At 35.6% G+C, this 23,773-nt stretch overlaps 1 protein-coding gene across 1 annotated transcript in view; it reads left to right on the top strand.

The window, feature by feature from the left end:
- LOC112054783 (orexin/Hypocretin receptor type 1) overlaps window positions 1-23,773 on the top strand; it is a 123,693-nt gene that overhangs the window by 61,979 nt on the left and 37,941 nt on the right. The window contains exons 2-3 of the mRNA XM_052887228.1: window positions 9,944-10,740; window positions 22,864-23,011. Of these exons, the coding sequence (XP_052743188.1) occupies window positions 10,021-10,740; window positions 22,864-23,011 (868 nt within the window). The 5' untranslated portion in view covers window positions 9,944-10,020. The remainder of the gene's footprint in view (window positions 1-9,943; window positions 10,741-22,863; window positions 23,012-23,773) is intronic.

The raw sequence follows: 23,773 nt of genomic DNA, 5'->3' as shown, positions 1-23,773 counted from the left end.
GGACACATTTCAAATTGGTGCAATTATTACACCGAGGTCGAAAACATCAAAAGAGGGACGAAATAACAAATTAATTAAAAGTGTACCAAGCTGAATCATGAAATTACCTCTTTGAAGTGTTTTTATACGGATTTTTCGACAAATAGGAGAGATAAAATTACTTTGCAAACTGCGAAATAAAATCGGCTTCTCGGGAGAATCGATGCGGCGAAGGATAAATAGATCCTTGGCTTGGATATTTAGAAGAAAAATTTTCTTTTACAAAGTTTCTTAAAACGTATAAGCATTTTTGTAATATCTTACTATAAAATATCTTTATTTATAAATTGTTTCGTTGATCTAGAGGGTACAGGGCTCATGAGGGCTCTAGTTTTGAGGTTATGTACTCCTACAAGTAAAATTCTCCCCCGTTGCCTCACAGAGTGCTGTCCTCTTGACATCATCTGACAGACTCCTGATCATCACCTGATTTTCGCCACATGGGAACACCATATTGTATATTAAGGTCTATATTAACTTCTATAGAATAATAAAGGATACACTAGAATTCAAAAGTCATACTGTCGATTTGTAAGTAAGTACCTAATGGAAATGTAACTTTTATTTTTTATTGATTAAGTGAATAAATCAGTTGTAAATGAGTGTGTCTCTCACAAATAAAAAAACGTCTCTAAAGATAAATCAGTAAGCCGTTAAGGCTCTAGAACCTAAACTTCTTTAGAAATATACATACAAACATACATAATACATACTCTCGAAAAACAAAACCCTCCTTCGAGCGCAGTCGGATAATAACGAAAATCAAACAGAAACGTTCAACCAATTTAAACGGAGTTCCGTTTTTCTAAAAGTTTTGTCTAACTTTTCGTGGAGGCTAAAAACTTAATTGCGTAAACAAACATACAAAGAAAAGCCATTAGAGACAAAGTTTTGTGCTTGTTCGTAACTCAAAGTTTTAACTTTTAACACATAAAATGACCCACATGTTACGAAATATATATGAATTGTATATTTTTATCTTGTCCTAAAACATATTGAGACGAAATGTTTTACAGTACTGGTTTTCTTATTATTTTATTAACCCCCGACGCAAAAAGAGGGGTGTTATAAGTTGGACGTGTCTGTCTGTCTGTATGTCTGTCTGTCAGTCTGTCTGTAGCATCGTAGATCCCAATTTAAATTTAATTTTTTTGTATCAAAGGCGACTTACGGGCGAGTGTTCTTAGACATATTTGATGAAAATCGGTTGAGCCGTTAATAGTTGTGGGTGTTGAAAGTAAGGAAGAACAACCGAATGTGTGCTACTACTCGAGTGAGGTCTCAAATGAAAGCGCGTTGAAAGAGAATATTGAGGATCGAAAGTGTAATTAATAATTTCATGACATTTGAGGATTTTTCAAAAAATTTCAGTTTTATGTTATATTCTACATATTTATAAATACAGATGACTCATAATTATTGGATCAAACGTATACCTAAGTGGAAGATAAAGTCACTAACATTATTTTTTCGGATTTTTTAATTTTTTCTATCTTGAAGTATGTGTAAAGTTGTAGGTGATATTTGCTGTTTAGACTTCATGATCATGAATATCATAGTTAGTGTTGCATAAATACATAATATTTTATGTAGACTATGCCAAAGTGCGATCCTATTGAAGTCTGCGACCATAATGTTTCTTTTAACTTTTAAGACTGTTACGTAGGCCCTTAGGTATTGGCACGGCCCGATCGCGTTCCCAAAACTGATTAGGTAAGTGTTTACAAACTAGTAGTATTTACCATAATATTCCAAAGGACAAAAATTTAAGCCTGAACCTCTCGAATTAGGCCCCAAATTTATTGAGCGATTGGTTCATTAAGTTAACAAGAAAGATAATATTTTAAATAGAGTTAGATATTAGTTTTGTTGTTATAGTAAATAGGAACCTAAAAGGAACCTTAGCTTCTTGACTAAATATTCAGATATTCGGTAGGGTGTGCATACATTAATATGTAGGTAGGTACTTAGATATTCCGTTTCATAGGTTATGACATAACTTTATACAATACTAGCAGATGCCACGCGGATTCACCCGTAGTTTCCGTTCCCGTAGGAAAACGGGCATAAAATATAGCATTTAGCACTCGGGAATAATGTAGCTTCCCTACAGTATAATCATTTCTCAAATCGGTTCAGTAGTTTCAAAGCCTTCAATGCAAACGAACGAACGAACAAACAAAGAAACAATTAATCTATATAAATAAAAATCAATGCCACTTTTCGTTGTAATTTTATAACTCAAGAACGGGCTCACCTATCCAAATCAAATATTTAAGCTTTGTTCGGACTATTTAGTAGATGGTTTGAGTGAAGTTTGCACAAAATCGGTTAAGTGGTTCTTCATAATTTTTTGTAACAAATGGATTCAGAGGTAGGTTAGTGGTAGGATAGGGATAAGGTAAGGCTAGGGTAGGGTAGAGATTGTGACGTATGTGTACTTCACATAAGTCAAAGCGAAGCTGTAATATTAGGTATAAAAAATAAGAAAGAAAGTGTAATATAATAAAAAAAAATATTTTAATATACTTTTTCAATCTCGAACTTGAAATTGAAACGCAATCAGAGAGTACGAGCATAAGCGATTGTGCGATTATGTATAAAAAATGCTAGCGAGACATTATCCTGGTAAAATATGAGAGATTAAATCATGGACTTCGTTGATTCTGAGAATATCTTATGCGAAATAAAATCTATATAAAACTCAGTTGGGAAAGCAACTTTGAATGCGTTGTATCTAATAAATTTGCAACTTTAAGAGCGCGCTACATTATTAAGTTAGCATAAGTTGAAGCAATTACTCAAACTGGGTAGCTCTGTTTTATTTTGCTCTAGATATTATCTATAAGACGTTACCAAGTGTATTGAGAAAACGATGTTAGCTATGACAATTAAAATATTTCCTTTACTGATCATTACTTTACGATTATCAAAAAAAAAAACAGATGAAGTTTCTAAAATGACATGACAGCTGTTAATTATAATTTGTGTTATTATGGTCCTTGAAATGCAAAATAATTGAATTGACACTTTATTACGTACAAATATTCACTTTTTCACGAATTCAGTTTTTCACAAATCCCCCGGGAACCATGGATTTTTCCGGGGTGAAAAGGCCTATGTGTTAATCCAGAGTAAAATCTATTTCCATTCCAAATTTAAACCAAATCGCTTCAATAGCCGCTGCGTAAAAGAGGAACAAACATACTTACACACTTACACACTTTCACACTTACACACAAACTTTCGCCTTTATAATTATCAATCACTAAGGGACGCATGTGCATATTATGCAGAAGAACCAAAGTCACTAACATAGCTTAGCGGGTCGCGAAGCTGAAGCGAGTTCCAAGGTGCTGGAGGACCCCGCACAGGAAAGCGCAATGTTGGTCCACCCTCCACTAAGTGGACCGAGGACATCAAGCGGGTTGCAGGGAGCCGCTGGATGCTGGTGGCTCAAGACCGTGGTGTTTGAAAGTCTATGCTAGAGGTCTATGTCCAGCAGAGGCCGTCCACCGGCTGTTAAAGATGATAGGATACATTAGCTGCTCCATTGCTTGACAGGTCTGTTTTGGGTTAACCCACAACCGACCTAATTAATGTAAGGGGTTAGAATTAGTCATGACCAACTTTCTAATCAGGCTGCTACTTAACATTTCTTGTGAAATGAAGACAAAATAGTATCTTATAAGCCGACACAAAACTCGAATTTGGAATGTTGTTATTAATAGCCGCACAGGCTTATCACTGGACCACTAAAGCAGAAAGTTTCGTCATCATGATCATCATCATTATCAGATGCACTAGGCTAGGCCTTTGGGTAGAGCCCACACAAGCATAGGCCATGCTCCCTTTACCTGACTCCGGAAAATAAATTTACATTTTCTAAATATTAAACAATAGATATACTATATTAAGAGCTATGATAGCCCAGTAGATATGACCTCTGCCTCCGATTCCGGAGGGTCTGGGTTCGAATCCGGTCCGGGGCATGCACCTCCAACTTTTCAGTTGTGTGCATTTTAAGAAATTAAATATCCCGTGTCTCAATCGGTGAAGGAAAACATCGTGAGGAAACCTGCATACCAGAGAATTTTCTTAATTATCTGCGTGTGTGAAGTCTGCCAATCCGCATTGGGCCAGCGTGGTGGACTATTGACTTAACCCCCTCATTCTGAGAGGAGACTCGTGTTCAACAGTGAGCCGAATAGGGGTTGTTTAACTATAAATACTTGGTAAAGCTTTATAGTGTTGTTTTACAATATAATTACATATACAGAACAAATTATTACGTGTCAGATTAAAATATACATTTATCATTATTATCAGCCCACTAATTTGTTACACTGTGGGTTGGCGGGATTGGGATGATAATATAAAACTGTTTTACAGTCACCAAAGTCTGGCCGTTCAGAGATTACTTTTCTGACAGGTCGTGATCGAATGGGATAAACGATCAACCTATATTCGGCTCACTGCTGAGCTCGAGTCTCCTTAGCCCACACTGGCCCAATGCGAATTGGCTGACTTAACACACGCAGAAAATTAAGAAAATGATATGCAGGTTTCCTCACAATGTTTTTCCTTCACCGTTTGAGACACGTGAAAAGTTGGAGGTGCATGCCCCGAACTGGATTCGAACCCATGCCCTCCGAAATTGGTGGCAGAGATATCCACTGCTATCACGGCTCTCCAGGACAAACATATTCAAATTACAATTGCCTCGTTTATTGTCTCATCACTACAAAGAAAAACAGTTGGTAGACCCTGAAACTGCGCAGTTCACCAACCTTGTACGCCAGTTTGAAGTTACTTCGCACATTCGATCACAACCTGTCAAACCTCTGAGCGGCCGAACTTTATGTTAATGAGAATGACCGGAACCAACGGTTTATTTTACATTCGAGGCACGTTGATATAATAATATCAATTTCCCCACTCTGGGCTTCCTCACTTTGGGATTTTTCTGAAAGTATGTTGGAAGAAAGGGAAACTACAGCCATATGAATAATCACTGGACCAAAAGGGCAATTTTTTTAAAGAATGTTTGCCATATATTTTTTAAATATGACCAAGTCCAACGAGGCGGGGTTCCAATAATTCAGTCCAGCGGGGTGGATATCGAACCACCACCCCTCGGAAATAAATTCTTTCGTTTTACCGCTGAGCTATTGAGGCTCTAAATATAAATATACAATGTTCTTTAAAATATAATCCACATGACACTTAAATATAATATATAAATTTAATTCTCTTACCTTATAGCAGCATTTATCTTGGCTTACCTTTCTTTTTGTTTGACGGAGAAAATTTCCGCTAAAGATCCCGGATTTCCTGTGGGATAGATTAGATCTGTGATTACTACCCACTAATATCCCTTAGCGACCACTTGCAGAACTATACAATTGATGATATTCTTAATCTAATAAGAACTCTGCAATCCTAATTAGAACTGCGAGCTGTGATAGCCCAGTGGATATGATTTCTGCCTCCGATTCCGGAGGGTGTGGGTTCGAATCCGGTCCGGGGCATGCACCTCAAAATTTTCTGTGTGCATTTTAAGAAATATCACGTCTCAAACGGTGAAGGAAAACATCGTGAGGAAACCTGCATACCAGAGAATTTTCTTAATGCTCTATGGCTGTGAAGTCTGCCAATCCGCATTGGGCCAGCGTGGTGGACCGTTGGCCTAACCACTCTAATTCTGAAAGGAGATTCGAGCTCAGCAGTAAGCCGAATATGGGTTGATAACGAATAAGGACTGCTAAGATCTAAAAATGCCCTTCCGGCGTCTGCGTTCACTGACACGTATAATTTGAGCTCCTTCACGGTAAAAGTGAATAGACATCTTCTAGGCAAGCGTGCATCTTATCATTGCCTTCCATCAGGTATGATTGTAGTCAAGCGCAGAGCAATCTAAATATATAAAAGCGAAACATCACTCATCGTGAAATCTCGAAGACCGCTTTATGTAGAAAGATGAAATTTGGCAGATAGTAGTTAGTAGACCGCTTAGTAAGGATTTTACGACAGGGCCGAATTAAGAAGTCTAAGTCTTACAACATGACAAAAATAACAAAGTATCATTAAATCAATCGGCTGATTTCACACATTCAATTCAACACAAGATGACATAAATTTAAAGTTGTCTAATAAATGAAAAAGTATTAGCTTTTAAACCAACCACCAAGAACTGGTTGTCACAAGCTCTCGGTCTATAAGGGTTTGTTACGACAAGACCCTAACATTTCTTACACAAACGTCTGCGAGGTAAAATAATTGGGTAGAAATTTACCTGACAAATTTGTTGCATTTATTTCTTGGCATATTTTTTGTGGGTTCAAAATAACTACGCATTTCTCAGAAAAACGTCCTTGGGTGTTATAAGGAAATGAGGACTGCGGTCACATTAATCAGAGTAATAAGATGTTGTATATATTTATTATGTTTTCGTGAAAGAAGAAAGAAAGAAAAAACATTTATCCCATAAATTGTACCATACTTAACAACTTAATATCATAATTACTTAACAACTTAATTTTATATTTGGCACAACCTTGAAAAAGGATCCAGCTCAGCATTGTGCTTCATGTACTAAGCAGGACTCATAGCGCTGAGCTTCAGCTGAAGACTTTGATCCAGGTGACACCACGGAAATGCGTAGTCACATAGCGACATAACTAAAACTAATTATTATAGTAATAAGTATATTACATGATATGAGTAAAGTAAAACTAATTATTATTAACACAAAATTAAGCGACAAAATAAAAAAAATAATATAAAAAAGCCATATCTATCTATATGTTTAAAAATAAATCCATATATCCCTTAATCGCGCCACCACGCTTGAACGGCTGGACCGATTTCACTATTTTTTTTATGTGTTCGTTATCGTCAGGAGAAGGTTCTTATACAGAAAAAAATTTCAGGGGTAGGGGTAGTTGAAAGTTTACATCAAGTTTCATGTGGACAAAGTCACGTCCGCTAGTATAATATAACATTAAAATACAAAATTTGACAACTGGTCCTATGATCAAATACCTCTGATTTTAGTGTAAAGACTACAGAGTTATGCAAATGCACTCAGCAATGTTACCTTAGTATTCCGCTTATAATAACGGTTCAGCTCAGAATTTAAGCCGTGAACAGAGGCAAGTTCGCAACTAATTCCCACTGTAACCTAAAAACTTTAGTTACCTAATTCCTGGTACGCTTTACGAATGTGTAGTTACATTTTCAAAAGCTCCGTGTTGAATGCAATTGCTAAATCCGCGGAGCTTTCTTGAATATAAAACCAAGTCACGTTCTTAACATATTTTGAAGGCAACGCTAAATTTAAAATTTAACATACATAACTAACTTTTTAGGATTCGCAACTCAAAAGGAGTCTAGAGTCGAGAGTAGATAAAGTCTGCATATCTTTCTGGTACTGGACCCATTTCCTAAGTTTGATGTCAAGTTGTAAATTAATCTAAATATATTTTAAGCGAAAGGTAACATCACGATATCTCGGAAGCTTGTACTTGATGTACGAACTTGGAAATCACGATATCTCGAAAGCCGCTTGATGTACAAAGTTGGAATTAGGTAGAGACGTAGTTCATAGTTAGCAGACATCTGGTTTAGAATGGATTTTGCGACAAGTCCGGATTAAGGAGGTCTACGGGCGGGCGTCCGCTAGAATCAAATAATCAGGTCTGATCATCTGCTGCTTCGAATTCTGATCCCGAAATCCTAGGTTTGAATCTTTGGGCAATGAAGTTTCGAGCTTCTCTTTTTTCCAAAAGTTTCTCAAAAGACCTCAGACCAGAGTTGTAAAGTTGGTGGTGGTACACGTATCTAAGAGAGCACGTTACGACGTCGAATCCGTTTAATTATTATCATAAAATTCTAATAGTGATCGTTATAGTCGTTTCAGTAGGTATTAGTAGTATATATTTTACAAAAAACTTGAATTGTTAGTTTTTTTTAATTTTATTTTTACTAAATGGTTACATCAATTTTGGTTGAAACTACTTGCCGAGTAATAGGTATATACTTTACAAAGGACTTGAATTGTTAGTTCTTTTTTTAATTTTATTTTTACTAAATGGTTACATCAATTTTGGCTGAAACTACTTGTCCGGTAACCGGAAAAGTGAAATTATTATAATGCATATATAGTCACTTAGAATATATTTTGTACAGATATAAATCATTTCAGACTTTTTTAAATTCCGCCATGCCTTGCAATATTTTATCGACAGATATTCAGTAAAGGGCCGCACTATTTTGTTTTACACAAATAGCGAGGCGTGTGCTTTATTACTCACGCAGAATATATTATATTGAAGAGTGACCTCCAACGTTATATTACACCTTTGAACTAGACGTCTAGACAAGAGTTACTACTACATACTACTATAATACACTAAACTAGTAGACTTATGGACTCAAAATAAGACTATACGGGTATTGTTAAAAATCGGTAAATAAAGTAGATCGTGTATACTCTTCAGTATATTTTATCTACAAGAATATCTTGGCCTTGGCCATCATAGATGGCCCTTTACAACCTCACAAACTTTACCTCTTTATAATATTAGTATAGATTTTTATTTTTTTTTTATTCTTTACAAGTTAGCCCTTGACTACAATCTCACCTGATGGTAAGCGATGATGTAATCTAAGATGGAAGCGGGCTAACTTGTTAGGATGAGGATGAAAATCCACACTCCATTCGGTTTCTACACGACATCGTACCGGAACACTAAATCGCTTGGCGGTACGTCTTCGTCGGTTGGGTGGTAACTAGCCACGTCCAAAGCCTCCCACCAGCCGCCAAAGCCTCCCACCAGCCATATTACTATAGATGAATCTATGACACATTCGTTTTTAAACGTTCTACATAACTATAAAATTGAAATTTGTAAACATTTGAAAATGGATAGTATAGTTCCTTAATATAAAATTTATTTATTATTTCCTACTCTCTTTTTCATGAAACTTCAAACACAAATTTGTAAGGCTTCCTAAGATGAAATTACGGATAACTTCTTGTTAATACTAAACTGATTTAGTGTCGCCTCGGAATTTATTAGATTATAAATATTTAATGGGACATTGTTTACTTTGTAGTGTAAACATAAACTGACAGTTTTATAAAATACACTTTATGATAATTACATTGTATTTAGAACAAATCATAACTACCTAACATAAAATCCAGAAAGTTAAAAAATTTCATACTATAATTTAGCATTAATTGTATAATTTTGTTGTTCTAGCTAGTTTTACTATTGTTGTGAAATATTGTTGGTAAAAATATTCTCTATATTCTGTTAAAATATAATACAAGCTACCGATATTCTCATTTTATAAATGAGAGAAAATCGGGAGCTTCCAAGCAATTTTCAAACTCATCAAGCGAACTTAATCATAAACTCATCATGCGGCGAAGTAGAGATTGAAAAGAAACAACACCTCTAAGAGAAAATTAAAATTGTACGATAATCGAATTGCGTATTGTATTTAATCAACTATGTGTATAGTGATTTTGTAGATATGGACCAATGAACGGTCAGATGTTTGTCTCATATCTACGTAATCTTTTATATCTACAATAATCGTTTGATATTATTACTCAGATCCCCTACTTACATCCCATTAAATTTTCCCAAGCTCATTTTCCTTTAACAACTTTATCCTAATTTGTTAGACCAGATTGTGCTGACACTTTTCTTTCCCCAAAGTCCCGAAGTTTAAAAGTTAACGAAAGTTTTAAGCCATTCCGCGCTAAAGATTTTCAAACGCATTGGACTGTAATCCTCTAATCTTTTTAAACATTGTGCATGTTTGCAGCATTTTACAGGCATTAAAAGTTTCAAAGCTATTTTTTAACGCTGAGTTTCCTTTTTTACAGATTGCAACAGCAGCAAAACGGGGGAGGATTCAAAAATGTGATACATTCATACTTAATGATCAAAAAAATCTAGCACCATGACACTTAAGATCATTTTGACGGCAATTTCTATTTTTATTGTTTTTGTAAATGCCAAAGAAAATGTAAATATGATAACAAATTTGAACGAATACATTTTAAATGAGAGTATATTTGATACCAAGTACTTATTAGATGTAAGTAATGATGAAAGTTTAACAAACTTGTATAAAATACATTCTAGAGATAAAAGAAACACTGTAAATGCAACTGAAGATGACATTCCAACGCAGAGTCATAAACAGAAAAGCATGATTTCCAATGTAACAGAAGACAGAAATTCGATAAAAGTTTTGGAAGATAAAGACAAAGTTGTAGCTAACAGATCAAATGAAATTGATGAAAATGGAGTCACGGAATTTTTTGACCCTTACAATTTCACTGACGAATCTTGTGTGGGTGACCCGGATTATTGCAATATGACCGAAGAAGAATATTTTCAAATGTTAAATGATTATATCTATCCACAACCATATGAATGGGTGCTTATTGCAACACATGCAATTGTTTTTGTAATCGGATTAATTGGAAATGCGTTGGTTTGCATTGCAGTTTATAGAAATCATTCCATGAGAACTGTGACCAACTATTTCATAGTAAATCTTGCAGTTGCAGATTTTATGGTCATTTTAATATGTTTGCCTCCCACTGTGCTTTGGGATGTAACTGAAACTTGGTTCTTTGGGACTGCTATGTGTAGGATTGTCCTATATTTTCAGGTAAGTACAATTATTATTATACAAAAAAACATATATTTTTTTTTAGAATAGTTCAAAATCGAAACAACTTTATTTAATTGAAATTTAATACAAAATTTTTTACTGACTTGTTTTTTTAGACGCTACCCCTCTGTCAAGATATGTAAAGATCAACGAACTAACGCGTTTATAAAACCTGTTTCTATAAAATTAACGTTACGTTTTCGTCGTGTAAAAAGCTCCCTAAAAAGTTTGTGTAGTTGAATGGTTCAAAAAACGGTCAAAAACTTATAGTTTACTAAAATATTAACTTATGAAAAAAATCGCTTCTTCAGCGGTAACAGTAAATAATCGAATATTCTGTCTAACGAGACTAAGGAATGTGTTTGTTCTATTTGTTTAAAATGTGTGAAAATGGCACGTATGTATATTGCGATTAAAATTGATAGTTGTGTGTAGAGTACAAGGACACAAAATACATTTATTGGTATTAAATATTTTCTAAGCGTGAGTTTACCTTGTCACTCTCAAAAAAACTACAGAATTTTGATGGTAAATTTGGGTGCGATGCAACTCCAGGGTTAATTACTCTATGTCAGTTGCAGTTTATAGGCGATGTGTTTCTACTTACCATCAGATGGGCTATCCGGTACGTCAATTATTACAATAAAATAATCAATGAATGTTTTCAAACTTCGATTTTAACTAACATAGACTAATAATAGAATTAAGATTGTTCAAAAACAACCTAGGTGGTGAATAATAAATCAGCGGCCAAATTATATTAACTAGCTGACGCCACGCGGTTTCAGCCACGTGGTTCTCGTTACCGTAAGAACACGGGGATAATATATAGCCTATAGCCTTCCTCGATAAATGGGCTATCTAATACTGAAAGAATTTTTCAATTCGGGCCAGTAGTTCCCGAGATTAGCGCGTTCAATCAAGTACAGCTTCAGCTTTAAGTATATATTAGTATAGAAGTATAGATTAATAAAAATACAGAACGAACAGTAATAATACGAGAAAATAAAATACAAGTTATCCGCATTTCACTATAAAGCTGTAAAGTGCGTTATGAAGCTCATTATACCTAATGTTCTGAGCGCGCTTCCGTGTTAATAGGTATTGTATTTCACCGCTCTAGATTCTACAAATGGATGTAATAAAATCCGCTAAAAGCGGACTTTATGTGTTTGAATAGAAAATCCGTGTAAAATTTTATGAAATTTCAAAAGGAATTCACGAAAATAGCGTCTGTCGTTTGAGTAAAGCTGTAGAGTTGTTACAACTGAAGCATTTTGACCATAAGCTTACATTGTACCATTATGGATTCACGTACCGTTGGAGACTGATTGCCTTTGGAATTTTGAGAGGGTTGTTGATAGTCCTTAGTAATTATATGGTTTACAGGTTCAAGTATTTATTACGGAAACTGGAAAATTAGTTTAATTTACAGCCGGCGTAATATTTTAGTATGTAGAGCCGTTATAGCCCATTGGATATGAACTCTGCCTACGACTCGGAGGGCGTAAATTCAAATAAGGTCAGGGACATGCACCTCTAACTATTCAGTTATGTGCATTTTAAATATCAAGTGTCTCAAACGATGAAGGAAAAACATCGTGCGAAAACCTGCATACCTTGGTTTTTTTTTTAATTCTCTACGTGTATGAAGTCTGCCAATTCGCATTCGACCAACGTGGGGACTATTGGCCTAACCCTTCTCATTCTGAGGGTTTGTTTTGGTTACAGTTCGATTTCTTAATTAAGTTGTCCTGACATATATTGTGAATCATAACCTTCATTCGACATTAGTTTCTTATTTTTACTATCCATTTCTGAGTCTGCTAAAAATAGTAAAAATTTCCATAACCTTACAGAATATAACTTTTAAATTCAATATGGCGGGACGTTAGAATTGAATAAAACACCAAACAATAGAGACAGAATGAATACTTCATGCGAAAACAAATCGTACACCAGTTGCTTTGTTGTGAAATACTTTCGAACTACCGCATAAACGTTGTCATATTTACAGTACAGTACAGTGGAGTACATTGTAGTACAATTTCAATAAACGAGTTTTTTTATGTTTGGCGTTAGTCTCAATGCTTGCTTTAATGCTTTTACTTGGAAATAAGACGAATGTAGGCTATAGCATAATATATATTCCACAAATTAATAGCACATAAGTAATGGAGGCGGTGAAATAATAATATATAGTTATAAGTATAATTCAGGCTGTTTGGACATCAGCCGCTTGTGTGGAGAACTCAAATAGTAATGCTGGCCCGATTCTCCTCTGCGCACGTTCGGTGCGCAGCCAGGCAGAATCGTGTTCTAAATTCAAAACATGCGACGAGACAGCCAGTCTTATATAGAAGAAATGCTCTGCGGTTCCGTACTGACCGGCAGATACGAAAAAAAAAAAAAAGCCAGTCTTATGTAAAGTGAACTCCTTGGCTCGCCACATATGTAGTATAGGCTTACGCTTGACCACAATCATGCCTGATGGAAAGCAATGATGAGGTCTAAGATGAAGAGCGCTTGCCTAGAATATGCCTATTCACTCTTGCCTTGAACGTGCACAAAATATACGTGACAGGAAATACAGACGCTGGAAGGGCATTCCACATTTTGGCAGTTCTTATTAGGAACGTTGACGCAAAACGTTTCGTGCGGGTTGATTGGATGTTGACAACAAAAGGATGCCATTTTAAGGTAAACTACGGACAGAACAATAATATCAATATTTTTAAAAGAATTAACGATTACGTTATACAAATATTATTAACGCCCGCGACTTCGTCCGTGTGGAATTCAGCTTTGAGCTAACATTGGTAGGAAATTATGTGTCACCTGTTTATCGGTTAACAAGAACTTACTATAGTGAAAGCTCAGAAAAAGGAACCACAATCCCTTTGAGCTTTGGCATGATGATGTGGTTGACATCTTATTAACTCGTTTAAAATAATTTAGCCATGTTTCTTATGTAAGCACAAAACAAAGGTGTAGGTATTTTGCCGTCACTATTTCAAGTGTTTTTTTTTATTCTATGACAAGTTAGACCTTTACTGCGACGTTATCTAATGCTAAGTGACGATGCAGTCTAAGATAGAAGTAGGGTAAGTTGATCTTATTCTACTCATACCTCTGACGGTTTCTACGCGGCATCGTACCGGAACACTAAATCGCTTGGCCGTACGTCTTTGCCGATAGGGTGGTAACTAGCCACGGCCGAAGCCTACCACCAGACCTGAACCAATTAAAAAATCATAAACTGACCCGTGCTGGAAATCGAACTAGAGAGGTCGTCATAATATATAAGTATACATATTTACCATAAAGGCATGTTCTTAGACACTTTGTTAAGGTACCTCCAGATCATGTATCACATCGTTATCTAGGACCTTTTAGATCTGCATGCAATTCATCACTGCTGAGCTCGATTCTCCTCTCTCTCTCAGAATGAGCGTTAGGCCAATTGCCCACCACGCTAACCCAATGTGGATTCGCAGACTTCACACAAGCAGACAATTAAGAAAATTCTCTGGTATGCAGGTTTTCTCACGATGTGTTTCCTTCACAGTTTGAGACACATGATATTTAATTTCTTAAAATGCACACAACTGAAAAGTTGGAGGTGAATGCTAGGGACTGATTCGAACCCACACCCTCCGAAATCGGAGGCAGAGGTCATATCTACTGGGCTATCACGGCTCAGAGATCATGTATCACAACCTTATCTAGGACCTTTTAAATCTGCTTACCATTAGAATTCTATAAAGCTCAAAATAAATATATTCCATATAATATTTTTTGTTGAGATAAAGCCGCAACGCTGACCAAAGCTGTGAATTAGCAAAAGTCTGCTTAGAATAATAAATCACGGGGTATTTAACATGCAGCATTTGTACCAAAAATAATTAATATTCCAGCGGGACTTTGAACAGACTTTCATTCAAATAAAAGAGCACATTTTTAATAACTTTCGCATATTCTCATTTTTACCAGAACATACCGAAACTGAATCCACATCTAACAAGCAGAATATTAAAAAAAAACTTTATTATACGAGTAGGTATGATTAACTGCGGTCTTCATCATTTTAATAAAGTCTCATCTGAAGGTTCATTTTCATTGCATTGCACAGCACAAACATTTAACTTAAGATATTAAGGTACTTAGGTCCATAAAGCATTTACTCATGACCATACTGTGTATGAGCCGTGATCCCCTGCCTCTGATTCCGAAGGGTATGGGTTCGAATCCGGTCCGGGGCATGCACCTCCAACTTTTCAGTTGTGTGCATTTTAAGAAATAAAATATCACGTGTCTCTAACGGTGAAGGAAAAACATCGTGAGGAAACCTGCATAACAACGAATTTTCGTAATTCTCTGCGTGTGTGAAGTCTGCCAATCCGCATTGGGCCAGCGTGGAGTACTATTGGCCTAACCCCTCTCATTCTATATTATCTTTCAGATCTTAATCATGGTTTGTTTGTATATAATTTTGTCTCGCTATGATTTTTTTCGCTTGGCGGTACGTCTTTGCTGGTAGGGTGGTAACAAGCGACGGCCGAAGCCTCCCACAAACCATTAATATCACATACATAAAGTTTGAAAATATTATATTCCCGGACCAAGCACTAGCATGCACATGAAAGTACATTTTAAAATCCTTGATTTTTTAAAAAACGCTTAACATTTTATATGTAAACATCACTATAAACGTTTCGCAACACTATAAGCCGCGGCACCAGCGCGTCGCGCAACGCAATTAGGCAGTCGACCATAACGTCAAATAGCGAATGGACGCACTCGTGGTCGAGTGCCCTCATTACGTAATATTAGTAACAACCCCAGTTCTTTATTTGTAAAACATAAGTTTCTTTAATAAAGTGTATAAATAGATTACGTGTTTGAAATAGAAGTTCCTATAAAATCTAATAAAATACTCGTACATACGAGTGTAATGTCACTAGCAAACCGCAGACGGATGTAAGTGGCATTATAATTTTTCCACTAGTGACCACTTTCAGTAGATAAAAGCTTTCGATAAACAAATTAAGCGGAACGGTAAAATATAAAAATATCTCCAATATTATATTACAGCCTAAACTAATTTACTCGGTGGATCAAGACGTTTTCGCGTCATAAAAGTATTACTTGTAATACAATTTCCTACGCTTCGGCCGCCGTATCAGTTAAGTTTATTAAGCAAGCGTCTACTTTTATCTTAGCTGGTAGTTTTAGTTTACGGTTTAATTAACTTGATACATTTTCATATAAAATAATCAAAAGTTTGAATCTTTTCCGCTACATTGTTTTCCATCAAAATATTTCCTTGAACTTTTAAAATAATTATCACTTCAACGAACTTACACTTAACGAAGTATAATAATTTTCGTTGAAGTGATAATTATTTTAAAAGTTGTTTCCAACATGTTGAAAATTAGATAGATAAGAAAATTTTGACTGGTGGGATGCTTCGGCCGTGGCTAGTCCCTACCGATAAAGACGTACCGCCAAGCGATTTAGCGTTCCGGTACGATGTCGTGTAGAAACCGGAAGGGGTGTAGATTGCCATTCTCCTGCTAACAAGTTAGCCCGCTTTCATCTTAGATTGCATCATCACTTACCATCAGGTGAGATTGTAGTTAAGGGCTAACTTGTAAAGAATAAAACAAAATCTCTATTGCAACTAAATATATAAGATTACAATTTAACGACAAAAATGTTTTTAGTCGAAATCTAAAATTATAATTTAATTATTCAAACTCAACATCATCATCTCCTATCCTTGTGTAACATAAGTGGCGAAATTTTTTTTTCAAAAAATTTAAAAAAAAGTTTTACTCCATTCGCATCTATCATCGTAATTCATCATAAATCATAATTATCATCATCATAAATCGACTTCAAAAAAAGGAGAAGTTCTCAATTCAACGTGTATGTTTTTTTTAAATGTTTGTTTATAACATAACTTCTTATAACTTCGTCATTTATTAACCAATTTTGAAATTTCTTTTTCGTTTTAAAGAGTACTTCTCTACTTGCAGATTTGTTCCATTTCATTTTCATGTAAATCGGTTTAGTATTTTTGTGTTAAAATCAAAATAACTTAACTACGTCAGTTCCATTTTTGTGTCAAAAAGATTATTCGTACTATGTCAACTCGTCATCTTATTTACTTATCCTCCCACACTTTAAGCATCTCTTCTTTCCATCCTAGTCACATAAAATATCAAAAATCAAAATAAATTAACCTGTTTTTAATTTTATATGAATCTAGCATTCATTTAAATGGTAGATTCTAGAGATAAATCAGCAAACAAATAAAATTAGCTTAGCTTTCATCAGATTTATTTACACACAATTGTAAAAAAGAAAGAAATGAAAAAAAAATACACTTCATAAATATAGTGCAAAAAAACATACAATACAATAAACTGAAACAAACAAAAATACAAAAAAAAATGCACACCAAGCTACCTTATCGCTAACAAGCGATCTATCAATTATAAAAAATATATAAAGATATAGGGTTGTTAGGGTGTACAGAAGTAATAGAGAAAAGGAAATAAAACCACAAATATCACAAGAATAGAAAGAAAAATGTACAAAATACTAAGAAAAAAAATTTAATAAAAAGCTTCATGATAAAATAAGCCAACAATAATTAAGCCAGAATCCATCACAACAGGCATCGATAAATTACATCTGTAACGTGAACCAAAACATCCCTAAACTTATTAACAATATTGACAGGTGCTATAATCCCTGAATTTATCAATGCCATTTGTTTGACAGATATAAATAATTGAGTATTTTTCGTGTCAGCTGTTATTAACTTTGTCTTCACGTCTATTTGGATGGTTTTTCATCGTTTATTATACCTATTTAATGAATAGAATAAGGCGTTACTTTGTTATAGCGCGAAGGTCTGTCATGACTAGACCTTTCTCTTTGTCTAATAGATGAAAACTCCTATAATAATCTAAGTAAGGTAGACAACTTGATAAACTGTTGAAACTAATACATTAAAGATTTGTTCCTCATCCGTCATTCATGCCCTCTTTTAGTAAAAAAATAATATTAACTTTGGCGGTCAAATAACATCGAAACGAATGCCACTCACAATATTTTAGAAAAAATAAATTTTGGTTTTTCTCCTACATTACCTACCATTAATATCCTTAACAATATAATATATCATTATCATCATTATCAACCCATTTTCGGCTCACAAGCTAGAGTCTCATTTTAGAATGAGAGGGGTTAAGCCTACAGTCCACCACCCAATGAGGATTTGCAGTCTTCACACACGAAAATTAAGAAAATTCTTAGCTATGCACGTTTCCTCGTGATGTTTTTCTTTCACCGTTTGAGACACGTGATATTTAATTTCTTAAAATGCACATAACTGAAAAGTTGGAGGTGCATGCCCCGGACCGCATTCGAACCTACGCCCTCCTATCTATCTATCTACAATATAAATGGCTCAAAAAGTAATAACATAATATCATTGTCGCTTTCATATACGAGGCTTCAATATTAAATCAATTATGATTAAGTCTTTCACTTATTAAACATTTTGTGCCGGCATAATTATAATGAATATCTGAGAGTATAGCCTTCACAATATTTATTAAGTGTTTTGATATTATCTTCATCATCATCATCTTCATCATCATCATCATCATCATCATCATCATCATCATCATCATCATAATCATCATCATCATCATCATCATCTTTATACACTAAAAGTTGATGCAGCCAACCCTGATCTTAATTGGCAAACCATCATCAATATAAGCTTGAAGGGCCCACACGGACCTTGCTGACATTTATTAACCGACTTTAAAAAAAAGGAGGAGGTTCTCAATTACACCCGTATGTTTTTTTTTTAGTTCAATTAATCAGAAAATTCACGCGAATTGCTCAAATATGCGGACACACGTGATCATTGGTTTATTTGCAAACACACTGAAGTATTGATCGCCGCTCTGCATTCGTTGATCTAAGCATAAATTATTCAGCTCTCGCTGTCTTAATTTGCAAAATATGATAATAATATAACTTATATTTTAATTACAAATATATAGAAAGACATGCTTAGGAGCAGCGTTGGCAGTGATTGAATCAAATGAGCAGGATATTTACCTGTGTCATGTGTTTTATAATAGATAAATAGTTTTCTACATCAACCGTAGACTAAGAAATCAAAAAAAATCGGTTGTCTGTAAAGTTGGTTTACTGGCGATAGTTGAACGTGACAACGTCAGAAAATACTGATGTAATGGTTGCATTTTCAAAAGAAAATGTTATTTAGCATATTTGAAACAATAAATAAAAAAAACTTGAGAGGTGACAAGGGACATTCGGATGGTACGAAGTTCTTTTCGATTAATTAGTGATGGAATTGTAATATTTTAATGTTATATAAACTTAATAATCTTCATAAACCAGAATATATTTTATGTAAAAAAAGTTGGCAACCCTAGAGCGAGATATACTTTATTTCTTGTAAAAAGTTGGCAACACTATAGCTAGGGAACGATGCATGACGTCATCTTTTTTCGAGTTTGCATCTGGCTTTATCGAATTATAAGACGTTGTCACGTAAAAAACATACGCACCTACGCTCCGGTCAAAATATTATTTCCTGACAAAATTGCGTCTAAATATTTCTTATTTATTCAAATATTGAGGGTTCATGAAATGTTATTTAGTGGTTAGACTTTGCTTTCAACTACTTATTCGTCATTTTGGTGCGGCTTAATAGCTGTTTGTCGCGAACGCTTTCAGTTCTAATTAACAGTGTTCGAACTCGACGTTAGTTCGCAAAGTTGTAGTCTTAGTTTGCCTTTTATGTTATCACTCTACTACAGTAAAGTTTAGGTATGTGGATTTGTATTATAAGTTTTAGCAGACTCAGAAGTGGTTTACAAACAATAAGAAAACCAATGTCGAACAAAGGCTATGTTCACAATATTTGCCAGGACAACTTAATTAACAAATCTAACTGTAACCAATATAGAATGGCAGAGAATGACCTTGAAGATTCACGCAATTGTAAACGTTGTGTGTAGGGTTAAAGGATTCTTTGACAGTTAACAAATTCCACTCAATTCACTCTCCACGCTTATCCCAAGTAAGCCATAAAGAATTATACAACAAGAAATGTGGATGTGGAACATACTGAAGCTGACCGCACGACAAGCGCCATATATCGCAAGTCGTTCCCGCCAACCCGTCCGTACCCCTCTCTAACTCCCCACTCTTTACGGAAACAAGTCGCGCTACCTGACGTCATATCTGTTTCAGACTACTATTTCTTACAATAGTAAATTGCAAAAATTGGAGCAAGATTGCACGTCTGTAGGTTTTCAACAATTTATGTTTAGGGGGTAGTTCCGCTTTCAACCTTTTACCATAGGAAATTGGGTTACCTAGTACGTAACCCAAATGCCTTAACTACGTCCAAAGCATTTTGTTATCTCGGAGCCCACCCTGCTTATTTTAATATCATATAACTAAAGTAACTATAAATATTAACAGACGCTGAAAGAATATATTTGTATTTTAGTGCATTAATACTTAACTTTTTATTTAATTATACAGTCTAATAACCACAGATTTTCTCCTTTGTTGTGCAATTGGGCAAAAATCGTATTCAAAGTGTTCCTCTACAATTCGTTTCGTAGCACTCAAGTTATTTTCACGCGTCACGAGCACTTTTTATGAAAGCTTTTCTCATCTAATTCTGTGTGAACGACTTCTTATGACAGATTACCACGATAAGCCGTGAAAGCACAGTTTTTGTTAGTTGGCCGTGTTTTTGCCAACTGTGTTCTTTGATAAATATAATGACTTTCTTCTGTACTAATATTATAAAGAGGTAAAGTTTGTGGTGTATTAGGGGTTAGTTTGGTGTAAAACATAGCAAAACTGGATAGCAGTTCCATTTTCTATATTTTGTTTGGCCAACGATGGAAGGATCCATAACAAGGGCCCAGAGCTCATAATGAGAATTTTTTCAGGTTATTGACAGTGTGAACAGTGATATATCAAGATTACTACTATTTAATATTATGAGCTCTGATTATTTTTTATCTGGTGGGAGGTTTCGGCCGTGGCTAGTTAGCACCCTACCGACAAAGACGAACCGCCATGCGATTTAGCGTTCTGGTACGATGTCGTGTAGAAACCGAAAGGAGTGTGGATTTCATCCTACTCCTAACAAGTTGGCCAGCGTCCATCTTAGATTGCATCATCGCTTACCATCAGGTGAGGTTGTAGTCAAAGGCTAACTTGTAAAGAATAAAAAAAGAGCTATGTTAGAATATCACTGCGTGATCGAATCAAAATTGAGGAGATCCGCAGAAGAACCAAAGTCACCAACTGAAGTGGCAATGGGCGGGGCAAATAGTTCGAAGAGCCGATGGATCTTGGGGTCCCAAAGTGTTGGAATGGCGACCCCGCACTAGAAAGCGCAGTGTTGGTCGACCCCCCACCAGGTGGACTGACGACAACAAGCGAGTCGCAGGGATTCGCTGGATGCAGGTGCCTCAGTATCGTGATGTTTGGAAGTCCCTACAAAAGGCCTATGTCCTGCAGTGGACGTCCGTCGGCTGATATGATGATGATGACTATTTAATATTACAATTAATGATCATTAACTAATCAAAAACAACTTATGTATTTGAATAATGAAATACATAACGTCACTCAAATATTCAACGGCCTCCTAAATTACTGAGCAGCTACTAAACTGCAAATCCCTAACATCAAAAGCGTCTGTCAAATTTGATCATGTTCTACCACAGAATAGAGAATTATTCATTGATCTATGCGTTCTACATAATCTGTCTAATTTAAAACATAAGTTATAGTAACAGGGCCAGTAGCCATGGGGCACGTCGATTCTTTTTTTTACAAACGCTAACGCTAAGTAGATGGTTTATGAGAAGTTTGCACAAAATTGGTAGAGCGGTTCTTCATTAATCACATTTTTTGTAACAAATGAATTCAGGGGTAAGATAAGGGTAGGCTTGAGGTAGGGTGGGGATAGGGTAGGGGTAAGGTAGGGTAGGGTAGCATAATAAATATAAAAAAATAACAAATAAACAAACGAAAGTTCTAAAAAGTTTGCAGTATTGTAGGGGGTAATCTCTGGGTCCACTGGAAATTCTTTTACAACTAGAAAGTCACGTCATTTGTCAGTGCCGTATGCTATGTTTTATCCCCGTGAAACCGCGCGGCCTAAGCAAGTGTCCTTATAGAGGCACAGAACTATGACAAGTGACAAAGTCAGTGTCGTTATACAAATATAGACGATCCGTCCCCTCCATCAACGTCAATACTAATTAATCCACCCTCACAAGTGAACTTCAACCGCCGCGCCGTCGCAAGAAATAAGGGCCAATTTAGCCTAACAACCCGACTTTGGTCGTTCACTTTCACATTGCGGTGAATAACCCGAGTGTAAACCTTAAACTAATGTGAAAATGGAATCGATAAATGTTGAAAAGATTTCGCAGTTTTCGTTACAAAAATCCTGATTTATTAGTTACTGGTAAATCCTACTTAGCTGCATGAATATATGAAGTGACATTATGGACTAAAAGTCTGTCAAATGCCTTCGACTTATTATAAAAGCTTAAACTTTGACAGCTACTGATCCTACCCTAAGTAAGTACCTACATAAGTAAGAATACCATAAGCAAGGTAGGCATGAAAAAGTATCGGGCGTTTGGTGACGTATGATTTCACGAGTAAAGCCGAAGACGGCTGAATTTCTGGATCTTTGAACTCTTTAAAGTTGTTTTAAACTAGAACCGTTTTTCACATAATTCAAATACACAAAAAGGTATTTTTACAAAGCTCTTTAACAAACGAACACGATTACAATTATGACACATCGATTCTATAGAGGCAGTTTTTATAATCGCATTAGATCGTTGATCATATACCTTGTCAGAAAAGTAACATCTAGCGAGGAAAGTCCTAATTAGTCTTAGAGTTATTTACGCCCATACTACTGTGAATTGTTCCGATCGATGTTTTATTTGAATAGGTTGTTAATAACGCCCAAATTAGTAAAAAAAATCAATGTCTTTGTTTTTGTTACAGTCGGTATCAGTGACAGTATCAGTGCTGACACTGACCTTCATCTCCGTGGACCGCTGGTACGCCATCTGCTTCCCGCTCAAATTCAAGTCAACCACGAGCCGCGCCAAGACCGCCATACTTATCATTTGGGTGCTGTCTCTGTTGTTCAGTAAGTGACTCGTAATCCTAGCAATGTTCATCATCATCATCATAACTAGCTTATTTTACTGGTCCACTTTCTAAGCACTTCTTTCTACTCTATGGTGTATTTAGAGCTTGGTAGGTATACCATCATCATCACGTATATCATCACGTTGCTCAATTGCGGGTCGGTGGGCTAGCGATGTTTGATTCTGTAACAATCACTATCAGATGTTTTCCCCTTTGTATTACAGAGTACAATTCAAAATATAAACCACTACATCAACAATCAAGTAGCAGTGATAGTTAAGCCGATTGGAGAGAGAAATAATGAAAGGCTCGGTGTTGTAGTCAGAATGGAATTGAATCGAATATATTTCAGTCATATTGTATAATTATATTTACAATTTTACCTAATATTTATTACGTTTATTCGTAGCCACGAGCGGTCGTATGCTTCCGATTGTATGCATGGTGTGTGTCGAGGTATCATATGAACTTCACTACAATAGTATTCGTTTTTACGATCATCTTTCATGGTAATTTCACCGAAATAACATAACGATAACGCCTTTTCGTTTAAATATCATGATTAAATTGTGAAATTACTAAGCCAGATTAAAATTATCTGCCCGGAATTTGGTTTATATTAATTACGTTTGTGGTGACACACACCCGTGCCTCGGAGTAGCAGTCTGCCCAGACAATATAATTAACAGCTGATAGTAAAGCAGCGTCGTGGGTCTAAGCTACATATCTTCTCCTATAAGGCGGGAGACCTGACCGTGTA

Source organism: Bicyclus anynana, chromosome 2 (genome assembly GCF_947172395.1).
Source record: "Bicyclus anynana chromosome 2, ilBicAnyn1.1, whole genome shotgun sequence".
NCBI lineage: Eukaryota > Metazoa > Arthropoda > Insecta > Lepidoptera > Nymphalidae > Bicyclus > Bicyclus anynana.
The sequence above is the reverse complement of the archived record's forward strand: the minus strand, read 5'-3'. Positions and strand labels throughout refer to the sequence as shown.